General features: G+C 33.7%; 2 protein-coding genes and 2 long non-coding RNA genes across 4 annotated transcripts; 1 reads left to right on the top strand and 3 right to left on the bottom strand.

The window, feature by feature from the left end:
- The first annotated feature begins 3 nt into the window (after nt 1–3).
- LOC128041393 (cytochrome P450 CYP82D47-like) lies at nt 4–2193 on the top strand. The gene is made up of 2 exons (XM_052631809.1): nt 4–1208; nt 1364–2193. Exons 1-2 carry the CDS (start codon nt 249–251, stop codon nt 1982–1984), a joined length of 1581 nt encoding a protein of 526 aa, XP_052487769.1. The 5' UTR covers nt 4–248; the 3' UTR covers nt 1985–2193.
- An 867-nt stretch (nt 2194–3060) lies between these two features.
- LOC105769158 (uncharacterized) lies at nt 3061–4376 on the bottom strand. Its single transcript, XR_008196399.1, has 2 exons — nt 4312–4376; nt 3061–3249 (listed from the first exon to the last, which is right to left on the bottom strand). It is a non-coding gene; the product is annotated as an uncharacterized LOC105769158 (long non-coding RNA).
- A 49-nt stretch (nt 4377–4425) lies between these two features.
- Nucleotides 4426–5859, bottom strand: LOC128041394 (uncharacterized). Its single transcript, XR_008196400.1, has 3 exons — nt 5815–5859; nt 5150–5221; nt 4426–4722 (listed from the first exon to the last, which is right to left on the bottom strand). It is a non-coding gene; the product is annotated as an uncharacterized LOC128041394 (long non-coding RNA).
- Nucleotides 5860–17299: 11440 nt separating this feature from the next.
- LOC105769152 (cytochrome P450 CYP82D47) lies at nt 17300–19177 on the bottom strand. The gene is made up of 2 exons (XM_012589604.2): nt 18175–19177; nt 17300–18087 (listed from the first exon to the last, which is right to left on the bottom strand). Exons 1-2 carry the CDS (start codon nt 19120–19122, stop codon nt 17464–17466), a joined length of 1572 nt encoding a protein of 523 aa, XP_012445058.1. The 5' UTR covers nt 19123–19177; the 3' UTR covers nt 17300–17463.
- Between the last annotated feature and the right edge of the window lie 2498 nt (nt 19178–21675).

Genomic DNA, 21675 nt, shown 5'->3' with positions numbered 1-21675 from the left:
ATATATTGATGTCATTTCTGATGATTTAAATAACAACATTAAACATAATCTACTCAGAGCCTAGGTTTCATTTGTTAATATCAGTTTACCAGCTGTACTGGCTGCCGAAAGCACAACAAATATATCAACTTAAATGTCTTACACTATTTGTTCATTTCACACACTTCAATAATCTTCAATCATTTCCCAGATTCCCAACCATTACTCAAATACTCTTGATTTCTTCATCCAAGAATATCCAAGCCATTATGGGTTTTGATTTCCTCCTTCCCTACCTAAACAGTAACATTGCAGGAGTCTTTGCTATACTGCTCTCCTTTTTCCTGGTACTTAGCTGGTCTGGAAAGTCTTTGAAGGATCGGAAACCACCAGAAGCTGCCGGTGGATGGCCTTTAATCGGTCATCTCCATGTTCTAGCAGGATCCAAGCTTCCATACTTGGCACTGGGAGAGTTAGCCGATAAGTATGGACCGATATTTTCCATCCGGATCGGGTTACACCCAGCTGTGGTGGTCACCAGTTCGGAGCTGGCCAAGGAAATTTTTACCAAATATGATGTAGTAGTGTCCTCACGGCCCAAACTTACTGTCGGTAAGCTCCTGGGCCATAACTATGCCAACTTTGGTTTCTGCCCTTACGGTGCATACTGGCGTGAAATGCGCAAAATAACAGCCTCGGAGCTTATGTCAAACCGGAGGCTTGAGCTTTTGAAACACATTAGAGCCTCTGAAGTGGAAAGCTCGGTGAAAGAGCTGTACGAGCTATGGGCGAAGAAGAAAGTTGAGTCAACCCCTGTTTTGGTTGAGATGAAACAATGGGTCGGGAACTTAAACCTGAACGTGATTCTTAGGATGATTGCAGGGAAGAGGTTTTTTGGTGCTGTTGTAGCTAGCGATGAGAAAGAGGCAAGAAGGTGCAGGAAGGCCATGCGGGAATTTTTTCATTTCTCAGGGTTGTTTGTAGTAAGGGATGCGATCCCTTTCCTTGGGTGGTTAGACTTGGGCGGCCATGAGAAGGCCATGAAGAAAACTGCAAAGGGATTGGATAGTATCATGGAAGAATGGTTAGAGGAGCATCGCATGAAGAAGGAATCTGTTGGCGAGGAGGATAAGGGAGATCAAGACTTCATTGATGTGCTGCTCTCTGTTCTTCAGGGTTTGGACCTCTCAGGATATGATGTTGATACTGTCACTAAAGCAACGGCCCTGGTATGAATGAATTCTTTGTAATTATATGATTCAAAGGTGGTTTTTTAATCATCAGATTCCCAACAAAACAAGAAGTTGAAAACATCAATTGCTAGCCTCAACCTTGTTTTAATGGTCATAACATAATTGTGTGCATGCGTGTGTTTTTGCTGTAGACATTGCTTGTAGGGGGCACAGATACCGTAACAGTGACGATAACTTGGACACTTGCACTATTGCTGAATAACCGCCATGCTTTGGAAAAGGCTCAAGAGGAATTGGACACACAGATTGGCAAGGGAAGACTAGTAAATGAATCGGACATCAATAAGCTGGTGTATCTCCAAGCCATTGTGAAGGAATCATTACGCTTGTACCCTGCTGGACCACTGGCTGGTGCACGCGAATTCGATGAAGACTGCACCGTGGGTAGCTACTTCGTGCCTAAAGGCACCCGATTGATAGTAAACATTTGGAAGCTACAAAGGGATCCAGGAGTATGGTCCGATCCATTAGAGTTCAAGCCTGAGAGGTTTCTGACCAGCCACCAGGACATTGATGTTAAGGGTCAGCATTTCGAGCTCATTCCATTTGGTGCAGGTAGAAGGTTGTGCCCAGGGATAAGCTTTGGCCTGCAAATGACACAGCTGGTCCTGGCCACCTTCCTCCATGGGTTCCACATCTCGACTCCATCAAATGAACCTGTTGACATGACTGGGAGTCCAGGTCTAACAAACATCAAAGCCACCCCACTTGAAATTCTCCTCAAGCCACGCTTATCTCCCAGTCTTTATTAATAATCACCCTCAAGTGGAATAGAGGGCTTTTTATTTCTTTACGACATGACAGCAATCAACCGAAGGCCTGTTTTCATAGAATAAGATGCTAGTCAGAGTCCCACAGTTCCTCTGTCCTTTGAAATACCATTTTGTATGTTTTTTTTTTGGTTATTAATTACTATACTTAAAAATCTTTCTGATTGAATTTTAATTACAGTACTTGTTTCTATGCTTGACTGGCATCTAGCATGTCTAGATAACGTCCCTCTAAATTCAGAAATGCTTTTGGTTTATTTCTGTTTTCGGCTCCACTAAAGGATAAGAATACGAAGGTAAGGTCAAACTAACAACAGAATGAAAACAAAGTTTCTGCTTTTTATAGTGCTAAGATCATCATCATTTGCTTTACTGAATCCTATTTACTTTAAAATAAAAACTTTTAGAAGCCATCTTTAATATGATATATTTGTCCCCTAATAAAAGAATATAATATACCCCAAGTCATGATCACCCAACCATTGTCATTTTGACCCGCAAGCCTCCATGAATTTTTCTACCTGCTCTTAGCCATAAAGAAGGGAACTCTACAATTTCAATTGTAAAAGCTTGTTCACCACCTGCTCTTACTCAACCATTACGTAAATTTATTAAATCAAGAAATAGCTCCGTACACGCCATGCTAACTTATTTTATATTAATTAATAATTTATTCACTATTTTATAAACATTAAAGTATTTTGTCAAAAAAATTTGTTTTAATTTTCCGATTTTACATATTTTACTTATCTATTAAACTTGAAATAGCTGCAATTAATTACCATAAACATCCACACATCTCCAATTTAATTTATTTACAACAAATATGCAACAATTAACCAAAATTTAACACCCAATTATACATTTAGTAAACACCAATTAATTCACACAAGCTACATACCTTAGACGCAAGCAATCCACTCCATGGTAAGCTTCAATTAAACTTTGTTAGTATAAAATACATGCTTCATACACCGTGATATCAACCACCGTACGAACACTCATCAACATACCATAAATCAAATATCAATTAAACTTAAAATCATGTATTAAAGCAATTATAAAATCACCAAAATTAAATTCCAAAATTTAATGTCCAATATCCATTACAAGTAAAATAACACTAGTCCCAAAAGCATCAAAATGCCCCTATATAGTCTCTAAATTAAATTTCTTAAGTCACTACCGTGCCTTATTCTTGGATCGCCCTTGCACTCGCTTCTTGATTCCTTACACCCGGAAATTCTCTGCAGGAAGTGTGAGGGCGTGAGCTTAAAAAACTCAGTGAATGATTGTAAAAACATCAAGTAATTTGCACCAAATCATGCATAAATCAAAGCAATTAAGTATTAAATTTTCAGTTACAACATGTTAACATTTCAACATAACATCACATGCTATTTCAAGAATTAAGAATTAATTTTTCCATGGCATGTAAAATCATCTTTTAACATATAAACATTCAATTATATTGGCACAATCAATCAATTATATTGACATAATACATACATGTCAATAAGTGAACGTGTGATCATACATTGGATAAACGAATCTCCGAACTCCCACAAATCAAATATAGTTCTTCGCATTGAGCGGGCTAAAGCCACACGCTCCCTTATAGCTCCTCAAATAACCCAATGAGTGGAGACTGAAGCTCAACACACCCTTATCTACTCCTAACAAATCAGTCCACCAAGAGCCATATGCTCACAATATCACAAATAATGGTGAGTACTCACAAATCCTATGGCATGTCAACTATATCTAATGGATCCACCATGCAATGTTTCCAGTATAATCATACATACAAGGCATAAAATCTAATGATTTAAGCACTTAATGTAACACCCCCTAACCCCAAACCATCACCGGAATAGGGTTACGAGGCATTACTGGACATATCTGATAATTTACAATAATTCTTAAATAAATATCAAACATATTAAGATAAAATCATAAATTCATATAAAATTACAAATTGATTTTTTTATAAAAATTTCGCAACATTTCGCTTACTTTTACACTAAACCTCCGCAAATAAAACCATAAATTTTACAAACATAACCAATTCACCAATTCAACCAATTCATTTCACATTCTTATTTTCTATTTTAAATGCATTCTAATCAAACTCAATTAATTCAATATCAATTTAAATTTATCAATGTACTAATTAATTTGGAATGGATAAATTTCTTTCATTAAAATTCTTAGATTTATAATACTAACATTTTTAGCTATTTATATTCAAAACATAATAATGTTTATACACATCCTATGTACATGCCACATTCTAAAAGAAAATATACATCACCAAAATTTGCTGAAGTCGGGTCTGGTTTTGAATGCTGATTCAGTACTTGACTTCTACAACTGCATGCACGGAAACAATCAGACATTTGAGTATTTCATACTCAGTGGTATTACTATAAATTAAACTATTTAATAATAAAATTTCAAATATTGACCATAATCTTATAAATCACTTTAAATTAAATATACATATTCATATATCATTCCATAGATCTTAAATTTATATATATATATTTACATACTAATTAAATTTATAATTTAACTCATACATTCTTTCTCGTATTTTTCTATAGTGTCAAATCAACCAATTTCATTTTCAAATTTTCATTTCAATTATTTACCTTATTAACAAAGCTCGGACTCTGACAGATACGCGGATTCCACCCAAACACACCAGATTATCCAACCTAAACACACCCGGAATTATTTAAATCCTCCATAACACACCAATGTATCATATCCTCCCTAACACACCAATAAGGCATTAAATGCCTCTTCGGATAAACCGAAGCATATAATAATATAATCATCTTCTCGGCCGAACTACAAATCTCATCATCACATCACAAATCCAATGGCATGCCATTTGTATCCAATCTAGTCCGATAAATTAATAGGGTATTATTTTACTTTTCCAATTTCGAATTCATTTCCACAACAATCTCAAATACTCAAACAATTCAAAACATCTATTATTTCAATTCACATATATTTCAATATTTACACATATTCTTACTTAATTTCAAATGTTATCACTTACCTTACTTTAAATGCCTCATGAATACAATTTCAATTTAGCATTTATTAAATAGATTAAGTTATAGTAATACAAACCCGGAATACGCGTTTACTCCTCAACGATCTTTTCTTTTCCTTTGGATGCCGATGCCTCGTTTTCCTTGTTAGCTACGAAAATAATAATTATTTTCACTATTAATTACAATCATTAATAATAATAATAATAATTAAATTTTATTCAATTCCTACTTATTCCCAATTTAATTTTAACTAAGCTTACTTATTATTATTATATTTTTCTAACTTAATTCACACTCTATTTCTACTCAAATTTCTTCTAAACTCAAATTTATCTACTAATTTTTCAGCATTTTTTTCACTAATTTCGAATTTTCCTCAATTTAATCCCTAAAATTCAAAACTTATAGTTTAGTTCACAATTTAATCATTTTATCAACTCTAACTAGAAACTCTATCAAATAAACCCTCAATTCCCTCATTTATTCAACATAAACCCTAATTTAAGGCTTTTTATAACTTAATCCCAACTATGTAAAACTTACAACTTAGTTTACAAATCAATCTTTTATCTATTCTAACTAGAAATTCTATCAACTAAACCCCTAATTTAACAACTTGTTTAAAATCAATCATGTTCAAAAACCTATGAACTTCCATAACCTCCACTTAATTTCAACAAAACTTTATTTTAAAGCTTCTAAAACATCAAAATGAAGAGAAAATGGCTAAATTTAGCTTACCAATTAACTTGAAGCTTTAAAATCTTAATTTCCCTTTTCTTTTCTTTCCCTTTTCTTCCCCTGTTTTTCGTCTCTTTCTCTGTTTCTATTCTGTTCTTCTTTTGTTTCTTTGTCTTTTATTTTACTTACTTTACTTTATTTCTTTTATTATAACTAATAATATTAATAATAATAAAAATCTTTTACTTATTGTTTAAGCATATATTTATTTTTATTACAAGTGTACCTATGTAATTATTACTATTACACTTGTCTTAATCTTTACCATACATTTGTCATCTATTTAATTTATATAATATAATATATTATAATATAATATATTATATTATATAATAAAATAATATATATAAAACATAAAAATCTAAGATTTTTATCACTTTTACTGTCCCATTTCTTATTAATGGCTTAATTGCCATTTTAATCATTTTATTTTTATTAATCTATAATTCAACTTTTACCCTAGATCAATTTAGTCCTTTTCCTAATTTCTCTTAATTAAACTAAATTCACCCAATTAATACCTAATTAAACACACAACTAGTCTAGTAAATATTTCTAATAATTATTTTCGAACTCAATTTACTAAGACGGAGGCCCGATAATATACTTTTTTTTCCGATGCTTGTGAATTTTGGGTCATTACACTTAAATTTAATATGTAAAAATGTCATTAAAAGCATGTACCTTAACAATTTCAACATCAATATAATTAAGCACAACAAATGCCTTTGTCCATGAATCTTAAAACAATCATAACACCAACATCAAGTGCTCAAAAATTCAGTAATTCATGCTCCAATTAGCTATCCATTCAACTCAAATTAATCATGCCAAAAGCTTAACACACAATTTTCCAAAAGCCAATTGCAATAATGATCTTGTAAAATAAAATTAATTTTTGCAAATCCAACCAAATAAGATGCGATTAAGTCATTAAAAACACTATTTAAAACTTCGAATTAACACATAACTAGACAAATTTACCAATAGCTTTTAAAATCACTCACCTCCACACTTAGCTCTTTAAGCAAAAATGTGTTCAAACAAGCAAGTTTGAGCTTTAATTCTGATTCTCAAGTTCCTCCTCTTGATGTGGAGATTTAACAGAGACAAATTATACATTACAAACTAACAATAGCAACAAGAAACACGAAATTTGATAAAGTATGCGAATCTAAATCATTGCTCTAAATTACCTTACCGATATTGCACAACTAAGCTTAAATATGGAATTCCTCAACTAAGCTCCCTTTTTAGCATCTCAAACCACTTCTAATCTTCATTCCTAGTCCAATAACATGTATTCTAAGTGTTAATTTCATCATTTAATCCGTTTCATAATTTTCCGGAAAAATCATCCATGTTCGTGATCAAATTCAAATTTCTCAAAATTGATCCATAAAACGTGTTTGATCTTTTGGTTTAAGATTAAAAACATCTTATTAGACCTATTTTGAGCTTAGACATCCATTAATATTTAGATTCCAACTTAAAATTAAAGATTCACCATTGTTGATCCTTAAGTTCAAGAAAGAAGAATTTAAAGTTGAAAATATATTATAATCACTTTAATTAATAAATAATGATTGAAATCAACTTAAAAACAATTTTAGAGACGAGGATTACCTTCAATTAAACTCAAATCATTGATTTGGAAGTTTGAATCAAAATACTAGAAGAAATTCGGATGACTTTTTGCCCAACTTTAAAAATTATTTCGAGATATTTTGGGAGAAAAAAGATTTAGATCCATTATATAATATTTGGTTTATTAAAAAAAGCTAAAAAAAACGAGAGAAAAATCTCTCGAGTGAGAAATGAGTGAAAGATGAGGTAGTTGTAGAGTTCTTAAAACTGAAAACTCCCACTTGATTTTCAAAATTTAGGGAATTTGCCATCAGGCCACTCCCCCTTTTCCCTTATTTTACAATTTACTCCTTACCCTCCAAAATTTCAAAAATATAGTTTATTTGCTATAAAACCTCTTACACATTTCCTTGTTTTTCAAACTAGTCTCATTTAATTAATATTTTAAATCACCCAATTAAACCCCATTTTAAATTATTTTTAAATTCAAATTTAACCCAAAATATTTATTTTTACCCAAAAATTATTTAAAATCATGAAATTAATTTTTCTAAAAATAATTTATTTTCTGGAATATTATTTACTGATTTTTGGATGAAATTAAGCTAACTAATTAACAATATAAATCACTAATTAACCCAATTAATTCCCAATTTTCACTCGAAACCCAGTAAACTTGCCCGAAACTACTAGACCTATTTTTGAGGCCTTACAGTTATTGAAATAAAAATCAAATGAGATGGTATGATGAATTATAGTTGGTTGATTATTTCTTGGTGTATGATTCTTAACATGTTATGTTGACTTCTAACTAATTTACCTTGTATCCTATCTTGAATAATTACAACATGATCAGCACAATAACTTAAACAAACTTGGCGCACATCATCTATGGCGTTAATCTAACTTACAAATTTCTCTTACCCAACTCTTTTCCCTCACGAGTCCACTTTCTTAGATCAATCCTTATTTAATACCCTGGTTTCGATTATGCACCAAATCTATACGCCATAGGAAACAATTAGCGGATAGAATCGCATCGCACAGATTACTTTTAGGCTATGCACTAAAACTTAGAACCCGCCAAACTGGGGTCTTACAAAATTTATGGTGGTTGGTTAATAGAAGTGTTGTTTGGTTAATTTTTGGTACAGAGACTAAATCATAAAAATTGGTGTAATGACCCGAAAGTCAATGGTGACGAAAAATGTGATTTCAGGACATTATTTTTGAAAACCAAACCATTAAATATTTTTATTAAATATTTACGAAGTTATATTATAGGTGAATTGAATTTTGAATTGGTAATTTTGCTGAATTAGTGATTAGTTAAGGTATAGAGACTAACTTGTAAAAGAGGTAAAAGTTTAATTATTATGAAATTTTATTAGGTAGAGATATAATAAGGATTAAAGTGGTAATAATACCACTTTAGAAATAATAGTGGATGTAGGTGTTTTCTTCATCATTTGGTTTTTAAAAAATAAATTAAACAAATGAAAAAAAAAATAAAAAGGAATGAGACTTTTTCTTTCTCCGGGGGTGTTCGATAGGGAAAAAGGGGGAATTCGAATACCTTTGAGAGCTGCCATTATTGCATGTTAAGCATAACTATTTTGATAACAAATGCTAAGGTCGGGGAGGATTGTAACAGCCCGTTTTCAGTGAAATTGGAACAGTGGTTTCGGGACCACAAATCCAAGTCCGGAAGAAAAATTATTTTAATATTATTTTATGGTCAAAATTTTGATAAAAATATCATATGAAAATTTCGTAAAGAAATTTTACCGATTTCATGTTTAATTAGGTGGAAAGGACCAAATTGCATAAAATGAAAAAGTTGAGTTCTAATAGCTATAAGTATCAAATAGCTATGGAATTCAAAGTTTGAGGTCCTTATATGATAAATAGACCATTAAGAGGAGTTAGTAGATAATTATGATGATTCATCCATGGAAAATTAAATAAAAAAAGATGAAATTGGAAAGATAAAAAAATAAAGATGATAAATGGATTAAATAATAAAAATATAATCATTTATCATCATCTTTCCCAAATAAAGACATGGAAATCCCAGCTAGGAGAATTGAGCTCAAGCAAGCTTATTTGGCCTAATTAGGTATGAATTCTTCTCCCGTTTTTAGTAATTTTTATATTTCCGAGATCGTAATAGCTTAATCTAGTTACTCGAGGATTAATTTGTAAAGTTATCAAAGTGTTAGGGTTTTTCCATTGATGCGGTCGTTGAAAGCACCAAAAATATCCTATCCCTAATAAATAATGAAAAAGAATAGTAAAAGGGAAGTAAGGTCAAATCTTCAGGGACTAGATTTGCACAATATCTTGTTCTGTAAAATCCTAGGCAAAATCTTGCCCAAGAAAACTTGCATTCCTGGAAAAAAAAAGAAAATAACAGAATTAAAGGTTTGGATTTGGAAACGAAAAATGAAATAAAAACAGGATTAAGAATATTGAATCGAAAATTTGAGAAATTAAAAACGGAGTTGAGAGAAAGGAAATTCTTATAGGAGATTCTAGCCTCCAGTTGTCTCGTTCCGCCTTGGGTTCAATCCTCGGCTTTAGATGATCCTTCCCAAACCGAATAAGCTAGTTATAGTGGAAGAGGGCGCCTCCGACCACCAGCTCTAAGGATTTAGACTTACGATTTAGTGGAACCTGACTCTAGCCAACAATCGCTTCTGTGGGATCGTCTTATGCTAGATCAACGCTTCTAAATGGTGAATTCCGCGCCATTTTGTCTCTTGCGCTCGCCAACCTCTGACGCAGTAAGCTAACGAACCGACTGTGCAACCTTCCCAAAACATACAAAGCGACCGCCTTTGCATACGTTGAAAAGCTTACTTCTTAAGGGACATAGACGGAAGCGTTAGCCCCGTAGTGCGGAGAAATGATGAATACTCGGCGAGGAGGCTAAGTACAGACTCTAAGCCTCAAGAACCCTTTTTGGGGAATATCGACAACCTTCGGCTAGATGAGTTTAGTGGCTCATGGTTGTGGTGGAAAAGAAAATAAATAAAATAAAAATGAAGATTTTATTGAAAGGAAATATGATAAGAACAAAAGCCTAGACTTTTGGGGATAGAGTGTTTATAGAAAAAGATGGATGTCTTTTGAGTCGCTTCACCCCCTATTTATAGTGCTAGGGGAGATAGTCTAATCCTACTTAAACTCCCAAAAGATAAATACATTTAATTGAAGATAAATAAAGATAAATAAAATAAAATCCTAAAATTAAATAATCTTTAATAATTATCTTAATATTAATTATCCTAATATAATTAAAATAGAGTCTGATAGAGTAAAATCTCTTCTTTTTGCATTTCAACCCTTATTTCCTCTATACTTGTACTTTTGGCACCAACTTTTCCTTGTGTCGCACATTGGCCCATTTTATCTCTAATTTCACGCTTTTGGCCCTTAATTTTACTTTTGCCTCAAATTTAGTCCCTATGAGGTAAAAGATCATAAATAACTCAAATTAGCAGGATCATACTCAGAATAAATACATAATTAATACATAAAATTACATTATTCTAGAGTGTTATCAAATTCCCCCTACTTAGCCCATGCTTGCCTTCATGTATGGTTCCTATCTACTGTGAAAGTTAGATTCTGCCATAAAAGAAATACCACTCCAAAGTTTTATAAAAATCAGTCAAAAATGCATATACAAAAATAAAGAGAACCCTAAGCTTAGTTTAAGTAAAACAGAAAAAGTTTTCCAATTAATACACACAAAAATTAGAATCGACTTGAATTATTTAATGAAAATTAGGTAAATTACCAAACCTACTAAGACACCCTATTTGTTTCCTCCTTTAGTCCCCAAATTATTATTTTTTCTTTTATTTATTTATTTTGATTTTGATTTATTTATTATTTATTATTTTTTATGCTTTAGGAATATATTGAACCTTTTGACGCGAAGAGAGATGACAACCAAGCACCCTACCCCGGTTACTCAGCCCAGCAGACTCCTAATTTTATTAATTTTTTCTTAAGAACACATCGAACTTTTTGACGCAAAGAGAGATGACAGCCAAGCACCTCACCCCGGTTACTCAGCTCATCATGTTCTTAAAAATTAATTCCAGTTAGCAAAGTTTTACCTAACACGTCACAAAACCTTTTGAAACGAAATAGGATGACAACCCAAGCACCCTACCCAGGTTACTCAGTCAGTCACGTTTTTAAGCTGCACTCATAACCACAGAAACATTAAACGACATTTTAATAATAACTTTTTTATGAGGACTTTAGAGAAAAAAACAATCAAGTGTCAAAAATAAGTTTCAGTAATTACCTTAATAGTCATGAACATATTTTAGCATACAAACATATTAAGTATCCACTTTGTATTAAACTTGATTAATTTTACGGAAAGCAAGATAAATTTAACTCTATGAATCACAATTATTTTTAGCCTAATAAGAATAAAACAGTGGAGATGGCATCAATTATGGAAAATCCGTAATTTCCTCAGAAAACAAGAATCATACTTATAGGTCAAACAGTAGGCAATTCTTGGTAAAAAACTTGGGCATGAAAAGAGGTAGGTGATTCTAAAAAAATATATATATGGACAAAATAGAGCCTCAAGTAGCAACACCAGCCAAAAATAATCACAGTAACAACAACCAAAATCACAGCAGAAAATGACAGTAATAACGAAGAGTACCTCCCCCTACTGAAAGCACATTGTCCTCAATGTGGAAGAAAAGAAATAAATAGGTAGAAAAGTTTAGAAAAACTCGTGTTGTTACTGTCGATCGTATATGATGGCTGGGGTGTGGAGAAACGGCGCCGTCGTGGGTTCATGGTGAAGGAGGGCCCGACGGCGGTGTGGCTACGGGTCCGAACCATGGTGGTGGCGATCAATGGTGAGGGAGAATGGTGGAGGGAAGAGCGGCAACTATGGTGATTTTGTGGGAAAAGGAAAATAATGTTTTAAAATTTTAGGGTTCAGGGGTTAATTTGTGCTAAGGGGTGGTGCTTGGGCGCATGGATAAGGGTGGTTGGCTGCAGGAATAGGGTAGTTTGGCTACAGGCATTCTGGGATGGAATATTATCTGGACTAGAGGCTGTTTGGTACCATGGATAGGGCTGTTTGGTTTTATTTTTCTAGCTTTTTTCCTTTTTCTTCTCATTTTCGCTTTGTTTTATCTAAGCAAAAGAAGAGAAATTTATTAATATCCAAATAATTAATAAAAAAAAAAAAAAAAAAAAAAAAAATAAAATTGGGTTGCCTCCTAACAAGCGCTTGTTTAACGTCGTTAGCTCAATGCCATTATTGGTTCTATGGTGGTTTCAAATGGATTTTCTCAACCGTGTGGGCTTGAAAATTCTAATAAAATGGTTTCAACCGCTGACCATTGACTACGAACTGCTTTCCAGATTCTTAACTCTCTATTTCAATCGCTCCATGTGTGAACACTTCAGTAACAATAAAATGTCATTGCCTTCGTGATCGAAGCTTACCTGGGAATAACTTTAACACGGAGTTATAAAGTAAAAATTTTTGTCCTACCGAATAATGCTTCTGAGATATTCTCTTATCATGAAACAACTTTGTCTTGTCTTTATAAATGCGAGCATTTTCGTAGGCATCATTGCGAATTTCTTCTAACTTTTGGATGTCAAATTTCCTTGCCTTTTCTGCGGGTTTTAACTCCATGTTACATTTTCGAACGGCCCAATAGGCTTTATGTTCCAAGTCGACCGGAAGGTGGCAAGCTTTGCCAAAAATAAGTTGATACGGGGTAATGCCAAGCGGTCCCTTATACGCAGTCCGATAGGCCCAAAGTGCGTTATTTAGCTCAAGGCTCCAATCCTTTTGGTTGGGACAAACTGTTTTCTCCAAAATAGTATTGATTTCCCTGTTCGAGACCTCGGCTTGATCGTTCATTTAGGGATGATAAGCCGTAGCTATACGGTGGTGGACTCCGTATTTTGCCAACAGTGCCTCCATGACCTTATTGCAAAAGTGGGTGCCACGATCACTGATTAGGGCTCGAGGTGTGCCAACCTCGAAAAAAATAGTTCATTTTAAAAACTCCGCAGCAATTTTGGCATTATCATTGTGAATAGGCTTTGTTTCTATCCACTTAGAAACATAGTCTATTGCAAGAATTATATATATATACATTGCTAAATGAAGGAATAAATGGGCCCATGAAATCGATGCCCCATACATCAAATATTTCGCATACATGAATCGGGGAAAGGGGCATTTGATTTCGTTTAGTGATGTTACCTGTATGTTGGCACCTATCGCAAGACTTACAAAAGTTATATGCATCTCGAAAAATTGTGGGCCAACATAGCCCACATTCTAACACCTTATGAGCAGTCCGTTTAGGGCCAAAGTGACCTCCGCAAGCTTTAGCATGACAAAAATTAAGGATAGAAGTTACCTCGATTTCTGGAACACATCTTCGTATTATCTGGTCTAAATAGTGTTTCCACAAGTATGGGTTATCCCAAATGTGATATCAAGCGTCGCGTCTAAGCTTGTCCCTCACAGAACGTGCTAACTCAGTGCGTAACGATCCTGTGGCTAGAAAGTTTACTATATCTGCATACCATGGGTGACGTGCCTCGGTCGAGAATAGGCTCTCATCAAGGAATTCTTCCTTAATAGGGATGTCATCAAAAGGTACTTTTATTCTGCTTAAGTGGTCAGCCACTAAATTCTCCCATCCCTTTTTGTCTCGAATCTCAATGTTAAATTCTTGGAGCAGTAAAATCCACCTAATGAGCCTCGATTTTGCTTCCTTCTTCGCAATCAAGTACCTGAGGGCTACATGATCAGAAAAAATAATTACTTTAGATCCCTGTTGACACCATTTTTTTGTGAAAAACGGGGTCGACTTGGATTTTGAAAATGAAAACGAAAACGGGAGTCGCCACCAATCTTTTTTTTTGATGAGGTGTGATCGGGTCACCTTAAAAAGTGGTTGTTTTTAATAAATGATTTGATTTTATTAAAACAACGATTTTGGTCCACGAAATTTAGAAAAACGAGTTACGTACGATTTTGGTTACGTACGAGGAAGGATTAGCACCCTCGTAATTCCCAAAATTGGTACCTAGTTGATTAATTAATGTCTTAGTGTCAAAGATTGAAAACTTTTAAAGATTTAAAATATGATCCTTTATTGAAATGCAAAAAATATTTGAAAAGAAAAAGGACATACTTCACGTTGATCGAGAAAGAAAATTGTATCCCGTAAGTTTGGACACAATGTCTTGAATTCCTGATGCGCGAATGAATGCCAAAATTTATTTATTTATAAGATTTTTACCTATCTCGGATTTAAAAAAGGGATCATGCCCAGTAAGTTAGGACACGATCTTTTCTTAATTCCCGAGATCGTTTAAAACTTGAGAAAAAAAAGGGATCATGCCCAATAAGTTAGGACACGATCTCTTCTCAATTCCCGAGATCGTTTAAAACTTGAGTTTGAAAAGATTCGTGTATTTAGATTTATTGTGAAAATCAAAACCCAGAAAGTTAAGGTACGACCTTCTCGAATCTAAACACAAGATTTTACTTATTCAAAAATCACAATTTATGCATTGAATAAAATTAATCTAACATGAAATAGTAGAAATGAAACACGGTGTCAATATGCGTAACAAAATAAAAATGAAAACGATGATGTAGAAATAATACAAGCAATAACAACGAAAATAAGATAAATAAAAGGACAAATCAATAGCATACAAAATAACAAATCTATAAGCAAATAAAAATAAAATATTCTCTTAAAATAATAATGAATAAAAATAAATAAGTAAATAAAAAATGAATAAAAATATAAAAATATAAAAGATATATATGTATATATATGTATATATATGTATATAAAAATTATAGAATATAGAAAAATATATATAAGTATGTATATATATACATTTATGAAAAAAATATGCATATAGATATATATATATAGATATGTATATAAATTATAAAATATAAAATATATATAAGTATGTATATATATAAATAAATTATAAAAATATGTATGTGTATATATATATTATAAAAATGTATGTATGTATATATATAACGAAATTTGAAATTAAAAAAAAAGGTATGAATGGGTAAATAGTAATAATAATTAATAATAACGATAATAATAGGAAATTTATTAATTTTAATAAGAAAATAACCAAAATGACAAAAAAAAGGGCTAAAGTGAATTAAAAACAAAAAATATGGGGCGGATTCGAAAATAATTAAAAGAAAGGACTATATTGAGTGCGCGAATGAAATGGAGGGACCAAAATAGTAAATATCCCACCCTTCAAAACGCATCACTTTGCGTGGGACTAAAATGAAACATAATTAAGATTATGAGGCTAAATTAAAATAACAGAAAAGAAAGAAAAATGACCAAATCGCAGCACGTTGCAAAAATGGAAGGACCGCGAACTGAAATACCCCAAAAGTCGAAAACGCGCAGATCCTTTGGCGGGTTGGGTCGAATGCGCGGGTTGAGGGGCTAAACAACGTCGTTTTGAGCATTTGAGGTCAGTGCCAAAACGACGTCGTTTTTGGGGGCCGATAAAACTCAATTTTTTGACAAAAAAACTTCATTCTTTTCTTTCTAAAAAAAAAACAAAAAAATGCTCTCCCCCTTCTTTTTTAGCCCAGAATTCGGCGAAGGCTCTGGCGCCGGACCACCGCGGCGACTGCCGGTCTCGGGCGACAACGCCACCGTCCACGGTGTTCAGAAAATTCGAAAAGGTACTTTTTTTAATATATATTTATGTGTATATATATAAAACGTATAAAAAGGAGTTCGAAAATAAAATAAATAAATAAATAAAACCTTTGCGTTTTCTTTTTTTTAAATATGTTTCGTTACTTGCTTCTTTATTTTTGTTTTATTGATGCTTGAATCTCTGCTTTTTTTATTTCTCTAAAAAAAAACCTCCCGTTTACAGTAGTTTTAGATGGCTCTTATAGCCATTTACAACTCTCTTGTTTTTAATCTATTATGCTGTCATTTCTTCTGCAGGTGGAAGTTGACGGGGGTGGTTGGTGTCAGAGAGCAGGTGGCGTCGGTGGCTGCGAGCAGAGCTAGGAGCGGCGATGGCAGAAGACCAAGGGTCAAAAGACCCTAGGTGCGGCGCCTAGGGTTCTTTTGTTTTTCTGCTAGGGTTTTTTTTTGGATTTGGGCCATTGGGCTTAAGTTTGGGTCTGGGTAGTTGTAAGGTGATTAAAATTGAATTAATGAATCCAATAGTCATAAATCAATGCATGAAAGGTTGGTGGAGATTGATGGGTAAATTACTTTCAAGGGCTTGGTTTAATTTCTTTTTAAGGACATGCTTAACCTCTAATCAATTCTCTCTATTTTAATCACCTTCCAATTTAATCCCCATACAACTTAATTACTAATCTCCCTAACTAGTCCCTGTACTATACTTAATAATTTATTCTTAAATTTCATATATGTCTACTAACTGCTCTTGGGCTAACTCCATACAAGAAATTCGGTTCCAATACCAAATCGAATCATCACATATACTTTAGTGGTAAGATGTCAGAAAACTTTTAATGCATCCCGATTGATTGATAGTTAACTGAAATTGGAATCTAGGTTGTGGCAATAAAACAAAGCAAAAAGATTGGATGTTATGATTTTTATTTTAGCGAGATAGGTGAAATGATTCAGACGAATTCAATTTAATGTAAGAGTTAAAAGATTTAAATTTTATAAATAATATATATATCAAAATGCTAACTCATAATATTAGACACAATAAGTAGAAAAGTAGAGCAGAAAAATAAAGTCAAGATTTCACGACTTAAATTTGAGAACTAAGATTTCCCATGTATACCGTAAAACAACCTTAAATCTACATGTTTTATCTAATAAATATTTATTTATTAACTATATCATTATTGATTTTAAAAAGAGAAGTGAAATCGAGACACATACGCGAATTTAATAATAATACAACATAAGAACCAAAATGCTTAAGCATTCTTATTATTCATACTTGATTATTGCAATCTTCATCTGGATTTTAGTTATAAACCTCAGGAGCAAGGCGAGGTGAGACTAGTACTTCAAGCGGGGTAGATTTCATGTTGGTCAATCCAACAGTGCCGGTCATGTCAATCAAACCATAGGATGGTATTGAGAAATCGAAGGCATGCAAGAAATTAGATACGGTCAAGTACAACATATGGAGTGCAAACGATGTTCCAGGACAGCTTCTCCTACCACTACCAAAGGGCATCAATTCAAAATGCTGACCCTTAACATCCACATCTTTGTGGGTAGTGAGAAACCTCTCTGGCTTAAACTTCAATGGTTCTGGCCATTTTTTAGGATCCCTTTGAATCTTGTGAAGGTTTATAATCAACCGAGTGCCTTTGGGGATGTTATAGCCTCCAATGGAGCAACTTTCATTGAGCTCACGGGGTGCTGAAAGGGGTGCAGGTGGATACATTCTAAAAGTCTCTTTAATTATGGCTTGGATGTAAACCAATTTGCCGATGTCTGTTTCATTCACAAACCTATCCTTGCTTATATGGGTGTCTAGTTCTTCTTGAGCCTTTTTGAGTATACGAGGATTGTTTAGCATTAGGGACAAGCACCATACTAAGGTAACTGTAGTGGTGTCACTGCCTGCTAAAATCATATTCTGCAATGCGCAATTTTCATAATTTTTAGAAACTAATTAATGGTGAAATAAAATTTAAGAGAAGAGAGAGAGAGAGAAAGATTATACCAATGAAGTGGCTTTGTTGATGGTGTCAGCATCATAGCCTGCAAGGCTTGCACCTTTAAGAACAGAGTTCATTACGTCCATGAAATCTTTCTCCTTTTTATTTTCATCCCAATGTCCGCCCTTCCTGTGGTCGTCTAGCCATCCCCCTGAAATTTCATCCAACTCTTTAGCAGTTATCTTCATCCGCTTCTCATAACCACCAATATCCAACCATCGGAGGAAAGGGACTGCATCTCCCAACATAAACAACCCTGTCAAGTGAAAGAAATCCCATAAAGCCTTACGATATCTCAAAACCTCTTTCTGGTCTTCCTCTGCAACAACACTGTACCTCCTCCCAGCAACCGTCCTGAGAACAACGTTCAAAGTCAAGTCCGAAAAGTGTTTCTTCATCTCAACCAACACCTTACCAGAGCCATCCTTTTTCTCAGCCCAAGTATTATATAATAGTTTCATTGAGCCTTCTATTTCTGATACAAAAACTTTCTTAAGTTGATCGATCCTGTGATTGGATAGCACCTCCACCATTGTTATTTTGCGCATTTCACGCCAGTATTGTCCGTAAGGAGAGAAGCCGAACATGGCATAGTTGTAACCCAAGTGTTTAGCGGCGGCAAATTCGGAACGGGAGGAAACATGCAAATCATTGGTGGTGAAGATTTCCTTAGCAACATCACTCGAATTCACCACCAGGGCTGGATGAACACCGATCCGGATCATGTAGGCAGGTCCATATTTCTCACCCAAGTCTCCCAACGTTTCATGAGGGGCTTTGGGTCCCCCTAACAGCGGGAGGTGACCGATTATTGGCCATGCACCAGCTGCTACGGGTGCAGCTTTGCCGCCGCTTCCTGAGCTAGGCTTTTTGAGTTTTGAGTACAAAAACAGTAGCGTGATGCCGAACACTACTGCATAACCAAAAGTGGAGAGATCAAGAAGATCTGTCATTGCTTATTTTGACAGGGAAGTGTAGAGATCTTGTGAAGAAGTTGATGGGAATGGCTTGCGTTTTTGCACGTACAAATATAGCTTGCCCTTGGGGAAAGATTAATTAGTGCTCCGCTGTCCAAGTCTGAAATCTAGTTAGGTACCATACTGATGCAACTATCATGGAACAAGTTTATTGGTGGGGTATGCAAATTTGCAAGATTGTGGGAGAGTAAGGACAAGAAAAAGAAATGACAAAAAAAAAGTAGGTCGAACTAACAACAGAATGAAAACAAAGTTTCTGCTTTTTATAGTGCTAAGATCATCATCATTTGCTTTACTGAATCCTATTTACTTTAAAATAAAAACTTTTAGAAGCCATCTTTAATGTGATATATTGTCCCCTTTCTTACTATCTACCCTAATAAAAGAATATAATATACCCCAAGTCATGATCACCCAATTTTTCTACCTGCTCATAGCCATAAATGGCAACTCTACAATAATACTTTCAATTGTGAAAGCTTGTTCACCACCTGCTCTTACTCAAACCATTACATAAATTTGGGTTTTACAAATAATTAAAAATGCCATTAAATCAAGAAATATATGTTAAAATAATCTTTATACTTAAATCACACTAAAATAGTTGCAACTTAGCAAACAAATGTCTCTAAAATAGTAGCAAAATTAACAATAAAATAATAATTATACAGTATCTAAACAGTAACAACAAAATAGTAGCAATATAATAACGAAATGGTAGCGAAACAATAGTAAAACAGTTGATTCAGGTCGGGCCAAGCCCAGGAAAAAAAATCCTACCTGAGGCCCAATCCATCTAAAAAACGAACCTTATTTTTTGTCCATGTCCATTTTTCGGGCTTATATTTTTGTCTAAATCCTTCCACTTTTCGGGTGAGCTTTTGGACATAAATGAATAGCCCGACTGATGATCAGGTCTAGTTTTTGACAAACGTCGTGCTAACTTATTTAATTATTTATTTTATATTAATTAATAAATTATTCACTACTTTATAAACATTAAAGTAATTTTTTTTCAATTGATAATTTTTTATTAAATAAACTCTCAAAAAGAATAAAATTAAATTTAATATTGGATAATCATTGTTTATTATTGTTAATTTTATCAAAGCTCAAAATGTCTAAGTTTTTTTTTTTGTTAAAAGGGTATTACGTGTGTAACATCCTAAAATAGTGAAGACAGAATCTGAAGATATTGGGAAAAAAATTCAGGATATTCACTAAATTGCAAGAAAGTGTAAAATATTAGGGCCATTCCAAATTTTTTAAAAAAACCTAAAAGTTAGAGTGATTAAATTGAATAGAGGATAAAGGAGTAGGGACTAGAGGTGGAAATTTACCATAAGGAGAAATAAGTCATTCATAGAATTGTAGAAAAGTGAATGGATAAAATAGTAACTATAAGAAGAAGAAATAAAAGAGAATGGATAAAATGTTAATTATAAGAAGAAATAAAGGAAACATAATTGTGGAAGGTAATGATTGAAGATAAATTGTAAAAAGTGTTAACAGTGGGGTAAAATGGTAAATAATGTAAAAATATATTTTTTGTGGAAATTACCACAGAAGTGGAGAGAAGAAAGGATGAAATGGCTATAAAAAGCGATCAACCATTGTGTTTTCACGTCAACCACCATTCTTCATGTAACACCCCAACCCTTATTCGTCATCGGAACAGGGTTACGGAGCATTACCGAACTTTACAAATTAAATACGGACATTTCCCAACCTTAGTTACACATACTAAGAATCAATCATGTAACACTCATATTGTCTCTTAAATGGACCTTCGAGGCCCAATATTCACCTTAGAAGTGAATCGGGATTAACCTTGGTATTCAAGAAATTTTTCCCAAAATCTCAAAAAATTTCTTAGAAGTAGGGGACACATGCCCATGTGGTCGGCCATGTGGCTTACACGGCCAAGAGACACGCCCATGTCTTAGGCTGTGTGGGCATTTGATATGAGGCACATGGTCGTATCCCAGCCCTTGTTCTTACCCGTGTAACTCTCTGACTTGGGTCACGCGACCAAGTCACACGCCCGTGTGTCAGGCTGTGTGGGTAACTAATTTATGAAATTAAGGTGCAGGGTTCACACGGCCAGACTACAAGCCTATGTGCCAGACAATGTGTCACACACGGCTGAAACACACTCCTGTGTGGACGAAAATAAGTCATTTTAAAGCCACTTTTCTCACCCATTTTGACATTAACCTACACTCAACATTCACATTCACCAATATATCCCAACCAAGCAATCAATACAAACTAAAACATGTTCTCAACATAACATAACATCACAAATATTTCATTTCACTTATCCTACCTATTTAACTCATTTCGTTGATTTATCAAATTCTACTTCTAATTACATAAACATACATACAATATATATATCATTCACAACCACATTTCAAATTATATCATTGCCAATTCAACCCTATACATGTCATATAAACCAAAATTTACATTTCAAAAACTACCGGATTAAACTGGATAGTATAGCTTGATGTGTTGATTCGATCT

The sequence above is a fragment of the Gossypium raimondii genome, chromosome 5 (genome assembly GCF_025698545.1).
Source record: "Gossypium raimondii isolate GPD5lz chromosome 5, ASM2569854v1, whole genome shotgun sequence".
Classification (NCBI taxonomy): domain Eukaryota; kingdom Viridiplantae; phylum Streptophyta; class Magnoliopsida; order Malvales; family Malvaceae; genus Gossypium; species Gossypium raimondii.
The sequence above is the reverse complement of the archived record's forward strand: the minus strand, read 5'-3'. Positions and strand labels throughout refer to the sequence as shown.